Source organism: Centrocercus urophasianus, unplaced genomic scaffold, assembly GCF_019232065.1.
Source record: "Centrocercus urophasianus isolate 14NV4802_14NV808 unplaced genomic scaffold, USGS_Curo_1.0 seq_7, whole genome shotgun sequence".
Lineage (NCBI taxonomy): Eukaryota > Metazoa > Chordata > Aves > Galliformes > Phasianidae > Centrocercus > Centrocercus urophasianus.
Window position 1 is genome coordinate 1,306,072 of NW_024885310.1, and position 24,332 is coordinate 1,330,403.

The following is a 24,332-nucleotide window of genomic DNA, read 5'->3' on the forward strand; positions in this document are numbered from 1 at the left end:
GGGGGGGCTGTTAAAATCCTCAGCTGACGCTTTTACCATGTTGAGATAGAGCTGGAAACGCAGCAGAGGTCACTCTCTATCGGGGCTGCGGGCACCGGTACCTGCAAACAAAGAGAACCACTTTCGGTGTTGCCGAACCCTCCCGGTGCTGCGCGCTGCCCGGGCCGCTGCCGCCCCCCGTGACTCACGCTATGCTCTGCTCTCCTCCTTCTCTCCCCCAAGGTGCCTTCCTCATCCCCTACCTGATGATGCTGGCTCTTGCCGGCATCCCCATCTTCTTTCTGGAGGTCTCCCTGGGGCAGTTCGCTAGCCAGGGCCCCGTGTCGGTGTGGAAAGCTATCCCCGCCCTGCAAGGTGAGCGGGACAGCAGCAGCCCCTCCGGGCTGCTTTTGGGGAGCCCCCCCTGCTGGACTCCCTCTTGGCTGGTGTTTTTTTTCCTCTCTCAGGTTGCGGCATCGCGATGTTGATCATCTCCGTTCTGATAGCCATATATTACAACATTATCCTGTGCTACACTCTTTTCTACCTTTTTGCCTCCTTTGTACCCGTTCTCCCTTGGGCGTCCTGTAACAACCCCTGGAACACGCCGGACTGTAAAGACAAAAACAAGCTTTTACTGGGTAAGTGGGGGCTGATGGGGCTTTCTTCATCCAAAATCCACACTTTCCCATGCTCCGTTGCTGGCTCTGTGTCCCTGAGTATGCATTTGGTTCCTGGGTAAAATCTGACCCCATCCTGCTGCTAGCGATGTGCTTCTCTTTTGTGGGGCTGAGCTCCTGAGCATCTCAATAGGAATGCCTACATCTACATAGGAAGGAAGGTGTTATGCTGGACAGGCCTGTGATGAGCTTGAAGTAAGCTTTCCCCTCGAATTGTTTCGTTCAGACCCCTTTTATGCCTTGGGCTTTTAGCTATAAGGGGGAAAATGGTCAGATACTGAGACTCACTACTCTTCGAGCCCCCTGCAAGCGAAGTATTACAGAAAGCAAACACAACTGAATTTCAAGTAATGCTTTTGTTGTCATTTTATGCTCAAATGGTAAAACAATCCAATCAACTTTTTTTCTTTTCCTTCTTATTCTCCTCTCAACCCCAGATTCATGCATCATTGGTGACCATCCAAAAATACAAATCAAGAACTCTACTTTCTGTATGAGTGCCTATCCAAACTTGACTATGGTTAACTTTACCAGTGAAGGAAATAAGACATTTGTCAGTGGAAGTGAAGAATACTTCAAGTAAGATCTTTACTTAACAATGTTATGTTACTTACCTCAAAATGTGCAGTAGCACAGATAGTCACTCATAATGCAGGGACAAACTATTTGGAGGACTGGAAATGTCATCTTTAAGGGCGATAAATGATACCCGCTTTTATGTGTAATAACAATGAAAGCTCATTTGTAAGGATTGTGTTTTTGTCCTATTCCTGTGGTGCTTAGCACAGCTGGAGTGCTGGCCCACGCTTGGCATTTTTATTTCCTACTGCAGTGCGGATACATAAAATAATACGTGGTGAGATTCACTGGAATCTTCTAGAGGGACCACTGAGGATGCTAAAGCAGAACAAAATGCTGTAGGATTTTGCACTGAATTACTCTCTACAGTTGTATTTTTTTTTCTATGTTTTTTAAATGTATTTTTTCTTTTTTAATTATTATTTTAGGTACTTTGTATTGAAGATTTCAGCAGGGATTGAATACCCCGGTGAGATTAGGTGGCCACTGGCGCTGTCTCTTTTTCTCGCCTGGGTGATTGTGTATGCCTCCCTTGCTAAAGGAATCAAGTCATCAGGAAAAGTAAGAAAATCATCTGCAATTGCACTCTTCCAGGAAAGCAGCACACTGCTTTGATGGAATCATGCCACTCTTTAAAGCTCTGAGAGCTGGTTTCAACAAATGTCTAAGCAGTAATGAAGTGCCCCGTTCCTTTCCAAGATTTGTTATCTGGCCATAATATTAAAAAGATAATTTTGTGTTAGCCTTTGCTCCCTAATCTGCACTGAATTTAAAATGAGCCCTTTGGCTGTACTTAGCAATTGGATGGCAAAAATAGTGCCTTCCCTTTTGTGTGTGGCCTTCATCAAAAATTCTGCAGTCACTTCAATTATCATTATAATTAGGGAATCCATGACAAAAATGAAGATGATATGCAACAAGTTTTAAATTAGTACTGAACCTAAACAGTCCTGTGGTGGATGTGAGCAGTGGCATTATGTACACTGTTGTCCTGAATATCGGTGGCAACTTTCTGAAACTGCTCCTTTCCTTAACCCAGACCCCTTTCTCTGCCTTTTCACATTTCCAGCTACTACAGCCTGCGACCATGTAAAGAAGGAAGCTGTGCTCTCATGGACAGGGAAGTGCAGGTGTACTGGTTGGCAAGGCAGCTCTCTGAGCAGGGAAACGCTGCCCTGTCTTTGGTGGCAGTGCTGGTTTGGGTGTATTTCATCGCACCGAATGCAGTGTGTGAGACTTTTCCATCAGTGCCACTGCACTGCTTGCAGATTAAAATGTGAGATGAGCTGTACCAAAATGTAGACAGAGAAAAATTGATGTCCCTCAAAACAACCAACCAACCAAACAAACAAAGCTGCATCAGAATAGAATGGTGTAAGTAGAAGTTTTCTGGGATAGCACAGATCTGGAGACTAAACTACCAGGGAAAAGTTACTCTAACTACACTGAGATATGTCAGTCTGCAAAACAGCTCTGTCTCTGGCTCCAGAGTCTGGCTGTCAGCAAAGTGCCTGCTGTGGTGAATTGCAGCAGTATTGGTCTGTCTGTTGAATGTGCTAAGGACCAGGCTGGTAAAGTCAGCTGGCTTTGGAAGTCTGAAACCTGTATGTACTGTACTGATGTGGAGGCTACTAGCCTGCTGAATTCATGTAGGTCTTATCTAAATGACAGAATCGCCTCTAGGTTTAAGATAAGAACATCAGGCATACATCAGGCTAGCTTAATTATGTTCCAGTTTACTTAAGAAATCTCAAGCAAATTTGTTTTAAGATGAAGAGTGGAAACAACACTCATGTGGAATAGCCGTATGGTCCGGCTCTCCTGTATAAGAATTTCTCTCTCTCTCTCTGGAGTACTTTTTTTCAGTTGCTTCTGAGATGCAGTGAAAACAGGAATCTGATCTGCCTGTACACGCCTTTAAAAGCCAAGTGCAAATATGCTGATGTATCTATTTCCCAGGAATACTGCTTAGATGGAAATAGATTTTATCACTCGCTATGGCTAAATGGAACTCCATTCACTGCACTGAACGCAACTTCTTGAAATGCCCCTTGAAACAGCATGGAGAAAGCTGGAAAAGCAGTTTCAAAAGTCACCTCAGCTCAGAGGATTTCAGTTCCTCTGGGATCCAGAAGTTGAAATGTAAAAGGATTTTAAATACTTTTGGGTAGAGAATATGGCCTAACGGGTTGTAATGGGTTGCCATTTTATTTGACTAGAGAGAGCCCTGCTCTGTACTAGATAATTATGAAGACATTTAATGCACAACCTCTGCTGTGTTTTTAGACCCAATGATTATTATGTCTGTCTGGATCATTCCGCTGACTTTTTTTTTTGTCCTTGCTTTGAGTCCATGAATATTTTTATGCAGATATGTAATTATTAAGAGGTACCGACTGATATTTTCTGGCTTAGATAAATAAGGAAAAATGCACAATACATGGGAAAAAACTTGGATCTTTAGGTGGTATTTGAGTTCCAGTGAGTTGTATTAGTTTCCTCTGGGTAAAGATCAAGCATGGTGTTTCCACTTAGCTTTAAATTACTGTTGATCTCCAGGCTTTCTCTTCTCCTTTTCTTCTCCTCTGCAATCCCAGTTGTTATCATTGATATTATTCCTGTTTCCAGCAGTAAGAAGAGATGTAAAAAAAAATTACAGCTCCGTCCTAGTCTTATCCCCTGGCTGTTTTCTCTGATCCCCAGTAATTCCTTTTTTTTAAGGCAATAGTGAAACAATTCCAGTTCTTTCCTCCTCTTCTTATAAAACAAATAATCCCTTCTAACAATCTTTTTGGTCTGTCCAGGTCGTGTACTTCACAGCAACGTTCCCTTACGTGGTTCTCATCATCCTACTTATCCGAGGTGTGACACTACCTGGGGCTGGAGCTGGGATCTGGTACTTCATCACGCCCAAGTGGGAGAAGCTCATTGATGCTATGGTGAGCTGCTTGCTGCACTCGTAACTGATAGGATGAATAATCCATACAGATTTCTCACTTAATGGCTGTTGCAACCATTTTGTGCGTGTGCAGAGGCAGTCCTGTCATCAGTGGAATCCCATTCATTGTGTGGGGAGCGTTGTTGCTGTGGCTGTTTGTTGTTTGTGTGCACACACCTTATATTGTACCTATAGGTATAAACATGAGGCGTTTACTTCACGTTTAATGTCTCACCCAAATCTCTCAGAGTAGATGCATTTAAAATGGGGAATTAAAAGGGAGATAGAGATTTTTGCATGCTGCCATCCAAGTGGATGCTGTGTTGACTTGAACAAACACGTGAAACTTTGATTGGTAACACAAGCTGCGTTTCTCTGTAAATATCTTCAGAAATTCGGAGAATACGTGCATTTTTCTCACTGAATAAATTCAATGGTTCTGAAAAATGAGCCTGAGATGTAAATCATACAACTTACTCTAACACCTTCCCCCTCAACAGCATTTATACTTACACGGAACAGCTGTGATCATTACAGTAGCTACTTTATAAGAAATAATGTTCTTTTCCATCTAGAACAGTATGGAAATAAAGGACTCAGTACCTGGCTTGGCTCTTTGGAAAAGATGGGCTGGTCTGCATGCTTCAACTCTGATTTCTCACTTAAATTTCAGCTGAATGTTGCTGAATAAACCAGTGAAACACGCTACAAAAACACACCTCCTCTGTATTTGTGTGGGCATGAACCCACGCATCAATTTCGGTTGCTTGAAAGGGCACGTGAGCACCTCCTTCTGTCAATAGCAGTGTGACTTTTACAGGCCTTCACGTCCTTATCTCTATAAACAATGAGTACTGTGATCCTTTGGTGATGGTAGCATTACATCTTTCAAAACAATACAGAATCACAGAACAGCGTTGCTTTCCTTAAGAAGATAACAGCACTGTCACATCAGTGCCCAATGCAGAATTCTTCCTCTTCGTTTGTGTTCCCTTTGCTGAATGTATTTAGATTGACAAGTACCCAGCAACACAGTGTGCTGAATACTTGTGCCCTTGTGCCAAGATGACGTATTATCATTTCAGTTGGGCTGAACAAGTATTCCTAATAAAATGAGTGCTGTATTTCAGGGTGGGATTTTATTTGTAAATACTGTTTTATTCACATCCACAGCTCCAAATGTTATTTGAACTACTTATGTGTTAATCCCCAGCAGTAATTCTTAGTGTTATTGATCTCACTAATTCTTTCCTGAAGCCAATGCAATTTCCTCTCCTGTCTGTCTTATTTAGGTTTGGAAGGATGCTGCCACTCAGATTTTCTTCTCCTTATCTGCAGCGTGGGGAGGTCTAATTACTCTCTCTTCTTACAACAAATTCCATAATAACTGCTACAGGTATGTGGGAATAAAGTCCATCAGACTTATTAAAGAGATCTTGTCCAAAAACGCTGTTATTTTACATCTTGCAGAAATGTGCACTGAAGTGTCTACTGCTCCATAGTGTTTAGTTTTCATTCCCTCCCCTTTTTGTCTTGTTGCCTCTTCTCTCCAGGTCCTAATCTAATCTGGGTCTCAAGATGAACTGTCAGTTAATTATAGTCCCTATTGACGCTTCATTTTCAGAGTTGGCAGTTTTAAGTTGAAAGAGAATCTGAGCAGCTGCCAACAGTTGTGAGCAGTGTTTATGAAGCCATGCCAACAGTCAGTGCCTATTGAAGAATGACCTGGGTGTGCAATAACCTGAAGTTTGCTATTGTTCATACCTGCTTAAGTTTAGCATGCAACTTCTGTATGTGCTTCTCAACTCTTAAATAGTTTTTTCCCCCAGTCACACGTATTGCATGAAGTTATTTCAGCTTCCAGCTCTTGAAACTACTTTTGTGAGGGAAGTGATTGTTTTAGTGATATAGTATAGGTTTTGTCAAGAAATCTGCACAATAACTCCCTGCAGATGGGAGGAAAAAACAAAAGCAAGGGAGATGAGCAGAAAGCTTCACCGATGCTTTGTGCTGTCTTTAGAGTCAGTTTTGTTTCCCTTGAAACAAACTCATTCTGATTCCTGTTCTTTGGATTCTGCCTTTGAATATGTTTGCCCTGTGCTTCTATTTTTTGACGAGGAATGAGTGTAAGAGAAAAAAATGGTTCAGGTGTCATACCAATTTTTTTCTACACTAATTTAGCAGTTTTGCAGCAATTGAAAATATTAATGAAAAATTTGAAAGTAATAGATGGTAATGAAATATATAAAAATATTAAGGCTTTTATGCATGCTTAACATATGATAGGGATGGGAAGAGTGAAGAAAAAACAGTAAGAAGGACTTAGTTCTAATCTGCTTAATTTTACAGTGTATCTTGAATATTGAAATGAAGCTTGACAATTTTTTCCCTTTCACTTTTTAAAACCATTACATTATAATGCAGATGAAATTCTAGAATTCTAGTTTTCAGTTACATATACAGTTGAAACATTATTAGATAATCTAGGATTGGAGTAAATTTACATAAAATCACTTGGTGGTACATGCATAAAATGTTTCCTTAAAACTTATCTGGCTTTTGAAAAGATATTAATCCACAATGTTTTTTTTTTTTTTTTAAATTAAATAAAAGTGTATATTTTTTCCATAAGTCCAAATAGTTAATGTAATCCTTCCTGCTAAGTGATGCTCTGTCATCCTTTCCAGAAGCACTGTCAACTCATTGAAGTTCTTAATAACTTTTCAGTTTGCATTTAGTTCTGTTCCTGACAAAGAAATACCGGTAAAAATAAGCAATTTTAGCAATCATAGCCACGTTTGGAAGACATTTAGAGCAAACTACTTTCTTTTTCAGTCATAGTAGCGTAAGGGGAGGTATTTCAAACTGTTATCATGAAGATGAAATAAAAATCCCATAAGGATATAATTGTGGACAGGACTCAAGACTTCCATCATCTCAGACCGGTGTCAAAAATACTGGATAAGTATTAAAGTTCCTCTTTGTCGGTGTTCCTACAGGATGCATATGTCATGTGAGAGTCTTGAAATGCACACAGAAACTTCCCTTTTTGTGCTTTCTTTCCAGGGACACACTGATAGTCACGTGTACCAACAGTGCAACAAGTATATTTGCCGGCTTTGTCATCTTCTCAGTTATTGGCTTCATGGCAAACGAGCTCAAAGTGAATATTGAAGCTGTGGCAGACCAAGGTAGGGTATGCTGCCGTTTCATTAACTCATGTTAATGAATTTCATTTCATTAATTTCATTAACACCACAGTTCTGGTGACGCCTTCATCTCTATTACTGATGATTCTATCGACAGTGAAGGTGGGAATACTGGCTTCTAAATGGTGTGGATCAGTAATCTACTTATGTGCACCTTGATACAGAAAAAAGTCCAGTATTCATTACTTGGAAGTAAAGATCTCACTCATTTGATAAGAGAAAGCAGCAAGGTGAAATTCATTTCAAAGCTCTTTGTGAATGAGTGTTTTGAATGAGGTATCTCCTTTATATAATCCGAGCAGTCAGCTGCTTTTTGCTGCTGCCTTGTTACATCCTGGTCGATGTAGAATTTGTTCCTGATGGTGGAGATCTTGGATGGGAAGCAGGGGGCTTTGCAGCATGGGGGTGGAAGAAATACAACTTGAGATGTGGATTATGCTTCTGAACAGTGGGGAGGATGGAGATGCTTCTACAGTGAAATGAAAAAATTCGTCTGGAATGTATTATAGTGGTACAGATGAAGAAAGCCTTGAATTATGAAGAGAGATGATTAGAAATGTGGATCTATAACATCTTAATTGGTAGAGCTGAATTGATATGAGGAGAGTGCGGCTGATGGAGGAAAATGTTGTGTATGATTTGATATGAAGCAGCAGGATGTAGGAAGGGGTACTATTCAAAGAAGCTTAAAGGGCTGAATTATAGTGGGATAGTTCAGCTCTGTTTCCTGTGAAATGTGCAGCACTTCAAGTCTATGCCAACCCTCAGGATCATTTCAAACTGTGTTAAAAGGACGAGCCTGAAGTCATTTTACAATAACTTACACACGGATTTACACTTCCCACCATAGCTGTTTCTGTGTACGTGTGAGGGTGCTAAGTGTGTTGTACTAACCTTCAACACAGAGCCACCTTGAAGCACTGAAATAATGTATTTTAGTAGCTTCTCCATGAGCTATGGGAAAGCTGCCCGTGCTATGCCCCCCTCACCCTGCAATAGCACAGAGTAAAAGGAGGCTCTGAACTGAAGAAAGATTAAGGAGTTCAAGAAGGGAATTTTGTATGCTGGTGACTTCTGTAGGTGAAGTGTCTTGCTGCCTGCATTAATGCAAAGGTACAAAACATTTTTCCTGAGATTTGTTGTGTAGATAAATCCAGTGCCATAAGGCATCATGTATTGCCTAAGGCTGATTGAGAATCGTGATTCAGAAATGGTATCAGCGAATTGTTAGTAGGGGATAGAAATCGAGAAAAGTTTCCTTCATTTATGTATGATAACATTCATGGTAGGAGAAAAATTAGGTATTAAGGTTAATATGTATTTGATAATTTTATCAGAGCTAAATGGGAAGCAGAAATCCTGTAGTTGATGGAACAAGCACCAGTAGAATGGATTGACCTTTTCTCAGAACCCTGATATTTCTCATTGCTCATTAGAAACCTGCTACTAAAGGCAAAATGAATAGCACTGAAGGGAGCAAGATGCTTTGCTACTTAAGAAAAATAAAAGACTCTCAGTTTCCTTCTGTTTTTTTCCTATTTGAGACTGAAATATACATATTCACACAGACTTTGCCGTACTTCTGAGCTGACCAGAGAGGATGGCCAGCTGGCAAGATGTTTCTTGATAGAAAGTTGTAGGGGTTAGTACCCTTGCAGGCTAATGCCATGTCAATTAATTCTTTGGTGCTTCATGTCTTCTTTTTTGGTCTGCCAGTCAGCTAAGTAGGAATGGAAAAGTACTGTTGCAGTCCCAACCTTCTGGATGAATTAGACCAGTGCGTTTGGGAAAAACTGTGTGAGTTTAGCTGAGGGTCAGTCTTCATCTCCAAGTTGTGTTAAACTTGTCTTGGCTAGGTGTCATTTGAGTCCAGCCTAGGGATGGGGTAGTAAGACAGGTTTTATTGCTGTATGTGATCACATGTGCTTTCTGGATAGTGTGTCTGCATTTCATAGTCCTTATATGAAAGTTCTGGTTGTGAGATGAAGAACCTCTTTACAGAAGTATCATCAATTCAGTGGTGAGATGGGAGACGGGCACGACGCAAGAGCACATCTATCAATTTCTGATGTAAGCCTGGCAGGTGATTAGGAAGAATTAAAGCGCAACCATTGTGTTTTTGCTCAATTTTTATTTTAGATCAAGGTTAAGCACCCTGCAGTCCAAACCATTTTGCAGTCAGTTTATCGTAAGGAGCTTATCGTCCTTGGGTGAATCTGCTCTGAAGGAACAGCTGAGGAGAGGGCTGGAGGATCTGGGAGGCAGGAAGGTAGAGAGGAATCACTTGGTTCACCTGGTTCATTTACCCGGAGGTGACATATTACTTAGGACAGCAAGACGGTCAGTCATGATGCAACATAATCTGCCTTCAAAGCATGCAGTAACCTGAATGCAAATTGTTGATTGGAATGGGAAGGGACCTTTTTTTGTTAAGATATGAATCTGAAGTACTATATAATATTCTCAGTTAGAATCTGTCTTTCAGGAAAAACTTGTGTTCCCGATGAAAAATAAAATTCTCTTCATGAAAGGAGAGGCAATCTATTTTGTTTCTACTCTCATGGTTTGACTAAGAACATCCCAACATTACTGAAAGGCTTTAGTAATTTAAAATGAAAGTTCAAGGTCATTTGACTTCTAAAGTTCCAACATGTGCAAAACCTTTGGAGTTTTCCTGCTTTTAACAGACCACACTGCTGTTAAAATTCATGTTCAGAAAGAATACGAAACGCTTCACGAGTTGACTACATAGATTATTTCATGTGCTGCTAGAACAGAACGTCTGTTCTGCTATGTGAGAAAAAAACAGCCATAATACATGGCTTTGTTTACGCTTGTTTGGATCAGTGTGTCAGCATAGTGGTTAAAAGTGTGTTCTGCAGCTTGGAAGGTAGCAGTGTGCAAATTTCTTGAACCTTATAGCTAAAATGGAAGTTAACCATTTGAGACTCAGTCTTAAAGTGGTAAAATCTTTCTGTATACAGCAGAGACTGACCTGGATTGCTTCTTACTTTTATCATGCATAGTAATGTAGCATTATACTTTGAAATGTTACTTTTCGATTCTCCCTCCTTTTTTCCTATAGGGTCAACCAAATGAATACAATTAATTTTATCACAAACTTTATTTTATCATTTCCAGGTCCTGGGATTGCTTTTGTTGTTTACCCGGAAGCTTTAACTAGGCTTCCCCTCTCTCCATTCTGGGCTATCATATTCTTTTTGATGCTTCTGACACTTGGATTGGACACTATGGTAAAATGCTTTTGTTTTCCATCCTTTTCTTGGTGCTTTTCCTATTTACGTGTGGGGATTGCTTGCTATTTTCTGTATGGTCTATGTACTGACTTACAAAGAGAAGAATTAAGGCCATCAGCACTGAAATGATTCGGGCAACGCTTTGGCACTGGCATCCAAGCAATTAACACCAAGGATTAGGAACACTCTGTCTCGCTTTGCAGTATATCCAGTTGGACCATTTTGCATACACAGTGTGTGTGAAAGTGAATCTCTTTATTTTGTCTTTCAGTTTGCCACTATCGAGACTATAGTGACCTCTGTTTCAGATGAATTCCCCAAATACTTACGTACACACAAGGCACTGTTCACTCTTGGGTGCTGCATTTCCTTTTTCATCATGGGATTTCCTATGATCACTCAGGTAATGACACAGTCTTTGAGCATCGCTCTCTGCCCCCAGTCTCCCTCTGGTGGCCGTTCTCTGTTCTTGCAAGAAACGGTCACAAAATAGGAAGCAGAATTCGAATGATTAAAGACACCAGGTGAGTTTGAAAGCTTTGTGCATGGACGCTCTGGCTGAGATGCATTTAAGGGACTTGGTTTCTCAAATCTTTCTGAAAGTCTGACTCTCTTAAAATTAATTCCTAACCAAGCATCTCCAAGTAGTCATATAAGTCAGGTATTTGATTAGAAACAAAACAAAAAACCCAAAAGTTGATATGCCATCTAAACCCGTGTGTTAGTTTGGGGTGCCTTCCCTCACATGGGTAACATAGATACGCACTGATAGCCCTGGCAAACTGTACAGTTAATAATGAAATTCTCGTCTACCACAGATAATCCTCACTGCCTGCTTTCCACTACTTCCTCCAGCATTGTAAGCTGAACAATTTCAAGAGGAGCTGTGCAGACTCTGTAACACTTATCCATCCTTTTCCCCTCTTTGGCTTTCTTTGCCTTACTTCACCAGCTACCAGCGTGACTCTGCTGTTCCAAAGTTTGGGATGGATTCAGTCCTTCATTCGCTTGAGTTATATTGCTTCAGGCTTTCTTCATCCAAATCAGTTGGACTCACTATTATTTCTAGTTTCAATGGTGATTTTGCTTTGGGTGTTGTACTTGGTGGTGCCAATTGAATTGCATTTCTTAATCTAAAAGGAGTGACATCTATGTCTTCCCCTTCATAGGGTGTTTCAGTCACCACAATCTGGCATTCTTTCTGTTTCTTTTCTAGATGAGATGGTCTATGGTGCAGAACATCCGCTACTGCTCTAGTAGAAGGAAGAAATAGTAATGTGGCTTGAATCTCTGTCTCTTGGATGCTTGCTTAGAAAAGGATCTTGTGTCCTGCTCCTGTCTGGTTTTCCCACCTTAGTGCTTAGTACAGGGTTATTTTGGCACATGGAGAGGCATGTAGGCCACAAGTAACTGCTCTTTTCTTTTTTCCTCAGGGTGGAATGTATATGTTACAGCTTGTGGACACTTACGCAGCTTCTTACTCTCTTGTCATCATTGCTATATTTGAGCTTGTTGGAGTTTCCTACATTTATGGTAAGAATATTGTTGTTGCCTATGTCAAAGCAGCGTTTCAGTACACAGTAAAGTAAATGTTATCATTAAGTTCTCAAGAAAAGGTGCGACATTTATTTGTATTTATTTGTTTATTGTAGAAAGAAAACCCAAGAATTCAGAACCATTATTTTGAATGAAACATTCTGGGACTTCATTATTATGATTCCTTTAAACCTGTATATTTAAAAAAATATTTTATACAGCTTACTGTCCTTTTTCTATCAGTAGCTTAAAGCCAATGTTTTGAGAGCATGGGAGCATTCTTAGCCAATGCTAAGAATAGACAAAGCATTTAGTGGTAATTCTCCAGGAGTTCATCCACACACCAACTCTACGAGGTTAAACTCTGAGCAAACTTGCATTTAGCAGCTTCTGAAGGATTTATTTTCCGTATGCACATCCAGCTTTCCCTTTAGAGGGTCTCTCTTCAACACAGAATGAAGACATGCTGCTACTCAGAGTGATTACCTATGCACAGTGGTAGCACTGCTTACATCAACCCACACTTCAAGTGATGGGAAAGATTACCTTTATTGTAAAGCAGTGCAGTTACCTCGATGCCTCCATAGCTAACAGTATCAGCTGATTACTGTTCCCAAACTTGCCCACTCTGGGGAAATTGATTCTTGGAAGTGTGTTATCTAAGGTAACTAGTAGGACATGTGATGATCTTGCTATATAGCAGGCTTTTAACTTATATCTGGAGCATGCTGATGCCACTTATGACTTGTGTTCAGAAGCGAAAGAAGTGCTGAGTCTTGGTGTCAAAGAAAGCAAGGTAAAGGCTGTTTCTGCTCTTGCCATACCCAGAAGTGAATGATTTATTTTCAATCAGCTTGTCCTCAACAATCCTGAGGTTTTCTTCTAGGGATGTATACATAGCAGAATGATCTTAGGTCCTAGTGCTGTGCACTTAAATCTACTTAGGTTATGGAGTAAAATAAAATAAATGTATGAAAAATCAGACATAACTCAAAACTCTTACTTGAGAATTGGCTGCTATAGAAAGGACAGGCAATTCATCCTGCCCTGTCCTCTCTAATTTCATGAAAATAGAGCAGTGTATTCTAGCTCTGGCGATGTCCACTCCAGTGGGCTGGCTCAAGTGGTTTAAACTTAATTGTGGTTTAATTTAAGTCAGCTATGACCTATTGCAGTCTTACAGAACATAATGGAAAATATCAAAAACAACATGTCAGTAGTTTTTGATTGCTCGCATTTTTATTTTATTGTTATTATTGTTATTATTATTATTATTATTATTATTATTATTTAATGTCCTTGAAATGTATGTATGTTGATTAGAGCTGGTTTAGAAGTGTAATGTCTGTGAGTGAGATGATTCTGGTAACTGCTATCAGCTTTACATGCAAACGATCTTCTCAAGTGACCTGAGAGTCATGCTTTGAGATACCTCCCGAGGCCATGTCTAGAGATGGATCTGGAGGATTATTTAGAGAACTCTAGGTCTGAAATTCAATGCTGGAAATTTGTCATTTCTCCACGCTTCAGTTTCCGTGAAGACATGCACAGTTTGCATGTTCTGTGTTCCCACTTAGCACTGGGTGAGCACTTAGTTGTTTTTTTTTCTCCTTCCTCCTTGTCTGTTTGCTGAGGACATACCTGAACAATGCCATGCTAAAAACACTTGATGCTGCCCTTCTTTGCCATCATTATGATTAGTGTCACTCGGCCTGTGCCAAGATTGCGCCCTCTAAGCCATTGCCATCAGTACAGAAGAGAAAAATTCCTTGCACAGAATATTTTTCAAGACCTCAAAAGCTACTCCAGTCTGTGGAATTCCTTTGCTCTGTGTGTTCTTAAGTAAGCATGAAGGTAAATAGGAAGAAAATAGCTCTATCTCACCTTTGAACATTGAGTGGCAGAAGAACTACAAGCCTGCCTTCATAGTACAGAACTTTGTTAAATTTGCTTGGTTTTGCCCAATACATTCATTATTCCTTAAAATACTAATTTCTGTGGAAAATGTAAAATGATACAGAATAGCTACAGAGCTGCTATTTGAGGAAGGATTTGAGTAGAGGAGATCTTTTCTTTATTACAAATTTTCTTAAGTAATCAGATCTGGTGAAGATCTGACAAATGGCAAATCATTTGCTCTGCGCTTTCCATACCTATGGATTGTTAACCAACAGATGTTAGTCACGTCTTTCATATGACAATTTCAAAGATTGTTACCTGGAATTAACCTTTACTTTTAAACACTGAAATCTTCCACTCTCAGCATGAAAAACGAAGGATTTATTTTACATTCATCACTCACTCCTCTAATGCACCATAACTACTTGTACTGTATTAAATCTAAACACAGCTTGTATCTTCGTAAATTTGTATCTTGCAAATGCAAGTGAGGCTGTTGCCCTTGTTAAATTCCTTCAAGCAGTGCTTAAAATTGGCACAATATATTTTCAAGCTCCGACAATTACTTGTTTTACACTCCACTGACACCTTTCTCTGTACACTTGTACTCTTCATGGCAAGCAGGCTGGTAGAATAGTGGCAGGTGCTTTTATGATGAAATAAATCTTTCCTTAGCTCTTGTTACATGTTCTGCTTGTTGAGATTTTTAAATTAAAAAGAGGCACGCTTGGTTATTTCCTTGCAATCACTTATTTTTTTCAGGAAGGCCGTGCTACATTATTCTGTCCAAGTGCAGGTTTTTATTTCATTTGCCAGCATCGATGTTTGTTCTCCACTTGTTAGATGATGATGATGCATGATTGGTAAAGAATAACTTAAAGCTGTGGGTATTAACTTAATCATCAGCATTATTTCCACTGTTGTGTATTGTAATGCAGAGCTAAGCATGAAGATCTTTCTGCTTCAGTGAAACACTGTAGGAAATTGCTTGGAATTGAGAATGCATGACCTTAACTTGATTCAAGCTCCTTCCAGACAGTTTTTTTATGGCAGTCTGTTGTCAGGAAGGTTCATCATCAGAGTGAGTGGTAGCTGCTGCTGTGTGTTGGTAGGAAGTATGTCATTCGTTACAAACATTTCACCTGCAGAAGTTTGAAGCAGATCCTGTTTTTAGCTTGCATTGCACTTCATAGTGGATTTCATGCCTGTAGCACTTTGAATACATCATCCTACTTTAGAAGGGGAAAACTGAAGTTTGATACATTGTTGATTTCCCAAAGTCACACAGCAGACTTGACTGATCTGAAGGAGAAACCAGGTGCACTAAGATTGAATCAGTGCTTTACTAACTAAAGCATCCTTCACATTTGAACCTATTTTCTATCATTCACTAAGAGACGCCTTCTGTGTCAGTTCTGCACGTGTTTATTTGCATTGGCCTGAACTTAAGTACTTCAAAGCACCCAAAGCTGAATTTTTGCCAACAATTCCAAGAAAGAGCTCTTTTTTTTTTTTTTTTTTTTTTTTTTTTTTTTCCTTAAACATTGAAGTTTTAAGCAAATCTGGTTAAATCTGCACGAAGCTTGCCCAAATTTTGGAGGCAGAATCCTATGGTAATTACATCATGAGGTAAAGCTCCATTGCAGTTCCAAGTGTGGCCAAGGTAGCAGCACTCAGACTAGCTCTAATATGTGTGGACACTTCAGCCTACACTTTTTGTTGCTGCAACCAGTTTAACCAGTTTGGTTGCTACTGCAGCATGCTGCAGGGATGGCTGCTGCTGAACATCTCTCCCAAGCAGCTTGCTTCAGATGGTTCACTGAGCTGGAATAAGCAGGAAAACACATCAGAGGGGCAAATCATCCAGCTACTGCAAAGATTGCTTTCACATCCATCACAGAGCAGTCCTGGGTCTTACATTCAGTCCATGCATGCAAAGGTTTGTGTTACAAAAAGGAGAAGCACATGATGAGAAAGATAGGCACAGATCTTGCAGTACCACCTTCTTTAGTTTCTGGATTTTCATCTTTTTATTGCAGTAACAGTTTTCAGCTTTTCTCTTGCATGCTATCTGCCTGTGCTGGCTTACTCTGGGCTCACTGCTAAGCTCAGCTCTGGGGCTGCCCTAGCTCCTGCTGTTCTCCTTGAGGTGTATCAGAAGATGCTGAACAGTGAGCACTGAGCCATTGCTATTTTTTTGTATGCTAGGGCATCCATTCTTAATTGTTAGAAGTCAGGTGGATAGATTAATTTCTCCTCAGTAATAGCAGAAAAGCTTCAAAATTAGGGAGATAAAACCTGGGGATTATCCCTTCTTATGTTCAGCAGCTGCAGCGGCTGGCTCTAAGGGCATTGAGAACATAAAGCAATTCATTGCTTTTCTTCTGAGAATTTCCTACTTCACTGAAGGACTTCCCAGCAATATTTAAGCTCTATCCATGTCTCCACATCATAGAAAAGAGACTAAATAATGTAGAATAATGCTTTGTACAATGGAAATGGCAGAGACAATCACCCACTTTATCAAATCAAATTGGCCCAAGTTTGAAATGCCCATTTAATGGAGGACCCCAGGTTTCCTTCTTCTCATCACCATTAGACGAGCTGTAACATGTTTCAGTCTTGAAGTTTTTAATTTTTTGTGGTTAAATCTCAAATAGCTGTGGAATTGAGGAGGGCCCACTGATATGTACGGTAGTGCAGAGCCAGGCTGAAATGCAGACTGACTTTCGTTGGGTGGCATGGCCAAGGAGAATAACTGGAAATGTCTGAAATAGCATTTTCCCAATCGTTTGCATTTCATTAACTCACATGACCATATAGATGCAATCCATACAATAATCTGAGGGATCAACACATCGGTCAGTCCGTTCAATTGAATGACACTAAATAGAATTTTAAAGATTTACTGATGCTTAAGATCTTTACAGAGAGAGTGGTGAGGTGCTGGAACAGCTGCCCAGAGAGGCTGTGATGCCCCGTCCATCCCTGGAGGTGTTCAAGGCCAGGTTGGATGCGGCCCTGGGCAGGCTGGGCTGGTATTAAATGGGGAGGTTGGCGGCCCTGCATGTGGCAGGGGGTTGGAAATTCATGATCCTTGATGTGCTTTCCAACCCTGGCTGTTCTATGATTCTGTGGAGCTCTCCAATAGTTCTAAGCATTGCTTACGTATTGGTTGAAAAATAACAGGAGATGATCAGTGTCAAAGTTAGGCGATTTAATTGCAGTAGGTATACAGAGGCTCAGATATTATCTGTGCTGATACAAGTATGCAGCTGGATGGTTTTACTGGCTGCATGTCACATCACATCTGAAGACACATCTTAACTAAAGTAATTCATTTAATTTTTGTTGTTAGTAAGGCTTTTATTTTTTTCAAAATGTAACAAGTATGCACAGAATTGCAGTTAATCAGCACATGTTCATCATGGCTCCACTTGGAAGGTTCTAAACTCAGTGATTAATCTCTGCTAAAAGCTCCATTTTTGTTTTTAATCCTTAGGAATCGAGTAATTCACTGGAATTTGTGTCACTTTTGACTTTGTGGTTAGATTCCTTCAGTTGAGGTTTTCAGCTAACATGTCAACAATTTATTATTGTAATTAGACATAAGGATCACAAAAGCCGTGTCGCAAATTGAAACCAGTTTCTTTCGCCCCCTAATTGCATTTACCTTTTCAACTTACAGGATTGCAAAGGTTTTGTGAAGATATAGAAATGATGATTGGATTCCAGCCAAGTAAATTCTGGCGAGTCTGTTGGGCCTTTGTGACTCCAACTATCTTAACAGTAAGCAAGAATTGCTGGTGCCTTTTTGTGTATACTTTTTGTTGTTGCTTCGTGGGCTGGTGGGACTCCCCGCAGTACTGTTGAAGCCTTTCCCTGCTTGTACCAAATGCTGGTACAGCATACCGTGGCATAGCAGCATGGTTTGGTTATTCTGGGCGTGTGTATTTGATGTGTGTGTGTGTGTGTGTATAGAGAGAGAGAATGACACAGTCCCTTTCTCTTCTTAGGGTCTGCTAGGGAAAAATGTGTTTTCAGCACGTTATATGCTTTTGGAAAGAGTTTCATGGAGATCTCCGTGACGGCTGCTCTGCAAAGCCGGAGCTATTTTTTATCAGAGGCTGAAATATACATGCCCTTAATAACAAATATAACCCCCTTCGGTGTTTCTCCCTGTCTACGACAAGGAACTCGGGCTTCCCCGAGGCACGCCGTGCCGGTGGCAGAGCAGGACAGCAGGTGGCGGCAGCGTCCTGCGCGAAGTGGGACTGCAGCCTCCTCCTCCTCCTCTTCTTCCTCCCCCTCATCCTTCTCCTCTTCCTCCTTCCCCGGGCTGCCAGCGCTGCTGCCCGCCTGCCTTTAACGATATGACGTTTCAAGATGAACATTGCCACACCGATATCTTTTAGATAGGCTGTACTTCCATGTAGCAACTCCATAGCATCATCTTTAGTCTAAAAGGGGACTTCATTTTACCATTATGAAGCGTAGTTTCTAGGTCTTTTTTCCAAGCCCAGGGCTAAATATATTGCAGTTCTGTTGACAGTCTGACCTTCTAACGTTTTCTTTATATTTTACCCAAAATACAATTATACTCTTTGAGTGTGTGCCATATTTTGGCACCAGAATGAAATCATGCTCTCAGTGCAGTGTTGGAAAAGTTCTTTGATTTTGGGATGGAGAGGAGGTAGAAGGCATCTTCCATAGTTGGTTACTTCTTTCAGGTAATGTTAGTTCAGGAATTAGGTCATTTCTTCTGAAAACTGAAGAAGTTTGTGTTAGCATAGAGGAATATGGGGGAAGGGACTGGTTGGTTTTAGTTAACTCAACAGAGCCCTGAGTTATGAGAAGAAACACCCAATGCTGAGAACCATCTTTCCAACAGGCACATTGCAGGTGTTCATAGAATCATTTGCAGTGGAAGTGTTCTGCCTTCTCATGTAGATTTTCTCGACTGTCTTCACCAAAGCATAGGGCTGCCATGCTTGGAAAACATGCAGATCTGGCTCACCTGCCTGGTGGCAGCTGTGGCAATATATCGGCGTAGTTTGGGACATTCATGTTTGAAAGTGTAGCCCATCTTAATCAACAGTATTAGGACTGTGTCAGTGTGAACATATGCTTCCTCGTGGGTCTTGTTAAGAAACATGTGCACATGTTCTCTTTCCTTTTTCGCCAGTTTCTTCCAGTGGCTGTTTTCAAGTTCTGCTTTAGAACCGTTGTTAAGCTTCTGAAGGGAACTATAAGGCAATTTCTGCTAATTGCTTGGTTGCTTTACTGATCAGACTTGCAGGCTTAGCTGCTGCCAGTAATCACAGCTAGGGAATACGAAATAATGTTGTCTCTTATGAAAAGCAAATTTGGAAAGCAAGTGAGGTCAGTTCAGGCTTTCATGCTTTGCTGCTGTTTCCTCCAACTGCAATATTTAGTGACCTTAGAGTGAGAAATAATTTGAGACTGATCACTCATAATTCAATTTTTGTGCTATGGAAATGGACAAAGCAAAACCAACCAATACATATGTATATTTTTTTCCTATTATGACTTCTTTAAAACTAATATTTGATACATTTCAATAGTCTAATATTAGACTCAGCTCCTCCACATCTCTGGAAATAAAACCAATCGTTTTATATGCACCTTTACCTAGTTATGCTGCTATAAATCTTCTGTGTGCAATTATTGTAAGCACAGGCATTTCCCAAAAGTTACTGAATTATGCACAAATGTAAGCAGATGTATTGCTATTCATACCATAACTGAAATGGAGTAACTTAACATAATCACATTAGGTAAAACTGCCAATAGGCCATGTAATAAAGCCTGTTACTCTAGGGGCAAGATTCTAATTTCAATTCTTCTGGCATAAGTACAGATTTTTGTGGGATTTTGCAAGATTTCCATGAAACTCATTAGATTTGTTCTCTGACCTGCTCATTACGTTTGGTGAGAGCCCCCTGCCTAGCAGCATGTACTTATATCCCTTGCACAGCAACTGTGTGCACAGCTACCTGCCCTTGGCTACAGAGCAAGTTCGTTTTGCTCATTCAGACTTTTTCCTCCCTTGTTTCCAGTTCATTCTTTGCTTCAGTTTTTACCAATGGGAACCGATGACTTATGGAGCTTACCACTACCCCGGCTGGTCGATGGTGCTTGGGTGGCTGATGCTGGCCTGCTCAGTTATTTGGATCCCAGTGATGTTTGTGATAAAAATGCATCTAGCCCCAGGCAAATTTATTGAGGTAACTCTGCTGTCTTTTTGCTGCTTAAAAATATGGTCACAGGAGACTGTCTTCTTTTATTTTACATAGATTTTTGTAATATTGAATGTCTAATGTTGCTAAGATTTACTCACTGGTAGGCTAGTCACTGTGTTGCAGAGAGATGCTCCAGTGATTTAGAACACAGACCTTCTACTCTCCATCCCTCAACAAAATGCTCCTAAATTGTTAATGGCTTTTAAGAGAAGTAGATGTTACAAATTTCATAAGCCCTGGAAATGGTGTCAATGGAAGAAAGTTATCCCAGCTTTGTGGCCTGTCAAAGCAGTAAGCTTCACCCAACCACTGGTATGTGCTGCACTGCAAAGAGCCCCGTGGGCTCTAGGGGATGACATCACAACATGCCAGGTTGCAGAGTGATAGGCTGTGGTACCTGAGTCCCACGGGGCTGTTCCAGGAGGCTGTGCCCATCCATGAAGCCTAAATATAAGAAAGATAAAAATATCTCATGCGCTACAGCTCAACCTACTTTGCTGACTGAATAAACTCTCCTGCTGTGATGTCTGAGCTTAAAAAAAAAAACAGGTGGCACTTGATTTCTAGGCTGCTTTTTTAGGCTTTGTTTTGTAAATCAGACACCTGCTGCTTCCTCTCACCACTCTGGAAACGAGGCGGTACCCTTCTGAGTCTTTCTCAGTTTTGCTCTGTCCTTGCTGGTACTGCTTGTGCCATTCTCTCCTCGGATAAACAGCAGGCACTCATCTGCTCTTTTTATAGCAGTTTTGTCAGTTTGGCTCTCCTGCAAAAATCCATCGGGTCTGTTACACACCTAGAAAAATGAAGAGAGCAGAATTTACTAAGGTAGAATATTCACTTGGTCTCTCAGTATGTCACATCACATATGCCCAAGGGAAAAGATTGTGTTTTTACATTTCGTGAAGAGCAAAGGAATTTAACATGAAGTGGTGAGATGCCCCAGGGAGAGCATCCAAGTACACAGCTGGCACTAGGCAGCAGTCACTTGTCTAAAGGGGCTGTTCAGCCTTTGTGTAGTGCATGTTGGAGTGCAGAGGTCAGGAAAGAGAACTGCTACTGGAGATGAGTTAACATGAAATTAGAATTGCTTGTTTACTGCTTTGTAAGCTTCTCTCTTTGAGACAAACAGCTGTGCTTCAGATCTTCTAACTCACCTGTACTGTACTAGAGTATGTGGCCTGAAAAATAGGATGCTACCCTTACTGTCCTTCTGGTAGTGCACCCAAAGAAATGCCAAAAAGTTGGGCATGTTTTGAAGGGGCTTTCACTGAAGTTATTTCATCCATAGCCCAGTATTTTCTGAACATTGGGTCTGCTTCATAAAATCGTTATGGTTGATCTGGGAGGTATGTGTTGCAAACTGGCAATTAAGTAGAGATTAAAATAACTGCTATAGAGGCCTGATTCACTTTATTGGGTAATAAACATGTAATTGCTCCCTCTTAAGTCATCAGAAATATGTTTTCTTTCCTTTTTACCTGTAAAAAGCCAATCGTATGATCTATTCAATAAGGAAACCAGCAGAAAGATGAAAAGTTTGTTGTTGTTTGCCACATTCACGTGCTCCTCTTTCTTTTTGCTGAGGATAGAAGTGAAATATTTTGTCATCTCCAAATGAGAATCCTGGTTCATTCATAGCAATGTACTACTTTTTGGTCATTTGTATACTTTGGGGAAATATGCTAAACAGAAATCCAATTATTTTAATGCAGTTACCCACTGCTTAGACGACTGGGCTAAGTAATTGTGCACATGTCCTTCAGTAAGTGAACCTGGCAATCTATAGCAGTAGATCTGAGCTCCCCTTACATGGTGCAAGGGAGAATGAATAATTAAAATCTGAGCGCTTTATCCTCTATTGGCCTTGCAAACTTTGTACGAAACAAACACTGAGAGGTGGAGCATTGCAGGGCCATTGTCAAAAACTTCAAATGAGCCTGCTTTTCTTCCTTCTGCTCTGTGTTTTGCTCCATAACTCCAAATGAGACTCTCTTTTCTCTTCCCTGCATTGCAGCGACTCAAGCTGGTGTGCTCTCCACAGCCAGACTGGGGTCCATTTTTGGCCAAGCACCGTGGTGAACGTTACATGAATATGATTGATCCACTGGGAACATCTTCCTTGGGACTTAAACTGCCAGTGAAGGACATAGAACTGGGGACCCAATGCTAATTGTTCTTACCTTGGTGACAGTAACATCGTCAGCCTGTTCAGCTATTCTTTCTGATTTGTTTCCCCACCATTTTTTTTTCTTTCCTGCAGTGCCTGGAAGTGGTTGCTTAGAGAAGTAGAATTTACTGTTGCATGCCACAGGGGAGACCTAGCTAGACCATTTCCAGGGGTAGGTGATGCCCATGCTGTATTATGTTTTGACTGAGACAACAAAACCATGTTGCACAGTGGGTTATACCCCAGTTTTGTTGGGCTGTGTAGGAATAAACAAAAGATCCTTTGTAACAGCTAAAGGTGGGACTAGAATTCTGTTACCAATGTCATCAAAGGGAAGGATGAGAGTGAACAAGCAGAGACCACTGAAACAGAATGCCAGTAAGCAAGATGTGGGATCAGAGCAGAAACACTGATCTGTGCCCATTTGATGTTTTTTGCATAGGAAAGTAAAGCAAAGTTTAGGGAAAAAAAGAAAATATCATTTGAGATTGGAGCAAATTGTATTTGAGTCAAGAGGCGGTTTGGAAATAGTGCTGGAATGAGGTGCATGGGCATTACAATTAGAGTGCTGCCATACATCTCCTTCTGAAATCTGCTATCTGTCATTTCCATTGGAAATAACTCAGTTACACCATGCACCTGAAACCTGGCTGCTCTGGCCAACTGCACACATGTTCCTCCTGATTGTGGTTTTACTCTCTTCAGTACTCTGAACGTGGTTTGCTTGTTTCTCTGCTTTCGTTTACAATATCTCCTCAAGAAGCCATCATATAATTTGTGCCTAACTTTGTATTCTACAGTGGTAAGTGTAGTCTGGTTATCACTCAGCGACATTAATTAGAAGTTAGATGTGCTGTTCAGCCTTGTGAGTCGCCCTTCATTCTCATTCTTTATACTACTTTTAGATGTATTCTTCTCTTTCAGCCAATGGGGAATGGCAAAACCCCAGTTGTCTATATATTATATATATAGCACATAAATTCTTCAAAGTGGTATTCTCTGGAATGTACATAGTTTACATAGTTTTTCTTCTTCTTTTTTTTCTTCTTTCTTTTTTTTCCTTCTCCTATTTAGAATTTTTTCATGACATAGAATGAAGACAAAAAAAGCAACAATGAACCACTGCAGTCATCCTCAAGGATGCAGCAACAGATGTACAGAATGTGAGGGCTGGGGGTGGGGGGAGGAATGATAGGACATTCTAAATCACTACATTTTAGGCATCAGTTCTGTGTGGCAATAGGAATGTTAGACTTAAATAACTGTTACTTATTGGGCGAAGTAAAAAATAGAGCTTTTTAGGAGTACATTTATTTAACTGAATAGAAAATCAGCCCATTTTATTGTAAATGCACTAGAACGAGGGAGAAAAATATATCTTCACTAATTGGCAAAAACATAATAACCTTTATGATCTTGTTATATCTTATACATACTTAAATGATATTTTTTAAGAGTGACCAGTGTTCATGTAGTGTGTACTAGTGATGTTTTATGTCCCTATAAATATCTTATCGACCAGTGTAGAGATGGTGAGCTTAGAGTAGTTTAGCTTGTTTTTCCCTCCCAACCACACTCTTGTAGTAGCCAGTAAATGTTCTTTCCTTTCAGGGGGCTGTTTCTCTCCAGCTCTTTTGTCTGTCTGTCTTCATATTACAGGGTCTCAGGTAAATCCTCAGTTACTGTCTGTCTGTAGATCAGTAGGTGTGTCGTGTCATTCCATTCCTGTAGAAGAAAACAAGGCAAAACCTAAACCTTGACGTAACACTTGTACGTGTTAACTTGTTTTCTCTGTGTGTGTATATATATATATGTATATGAAATA

At 40.4% G+C, this 24,332-nt stretch overlaps 1 protein-coding gene across 1 annotated transcript in view; it reads left to right on the forward strand.

Annotated features, from left to right (window-relative positions):
• SLC6A5 (solute carrier family 6 member 5) overlaps nt 1-22,510 on the forward strand; it is a 24,804-nt gene extending 2,294 nt beyond the window's left edge. The window contains exons 3-15 of the mRNA XM_042837251.1: nt 223-354; nt 447-620; nt 1,097-1,238; nt 1,667-1,799; nt 4,043-4,177; nt 5,469-5,572; nt 7,243-7,367; nt 10,527-10,639; nt 10,914-11,045; nt 12,076-12,175; nt 17,766-17,866; nt 20,158-20,325; nt 22,355-22,510. Coding sequence (XP_042693185.1) covers nt 223-354; nt 447-620; nt 1,097-1,238; nt 1,667-1,799; nt 4,043-4,177; nt 5,469-5,572; nt 7,243-7,367; nt 10,527-10,639; nt 10,914-11,045; nt 12,076-12,175; nt 17,766-17,866; nt 20,158-20,325; nt 22,355-22,510 — 1,715 coding nt within the window. The remainder of the gene's footprint in view (nt 1-222; nt 355-446; nt 621-1,096; nt 1,239-1,666; nt 1,800-4,042; nt 4,178-5,468; nt 5,573-7,242; nt 7,368-10,526; nt 10,640-10,913; nt 11,046-12,075; nt 12,176-17,765; nt 17,867-20,157; nt 20,326-22,354) is intronic.
• The last annotated feature ends 1,822 nt before the right edge of the window (nt 22,511-24,332 follow it).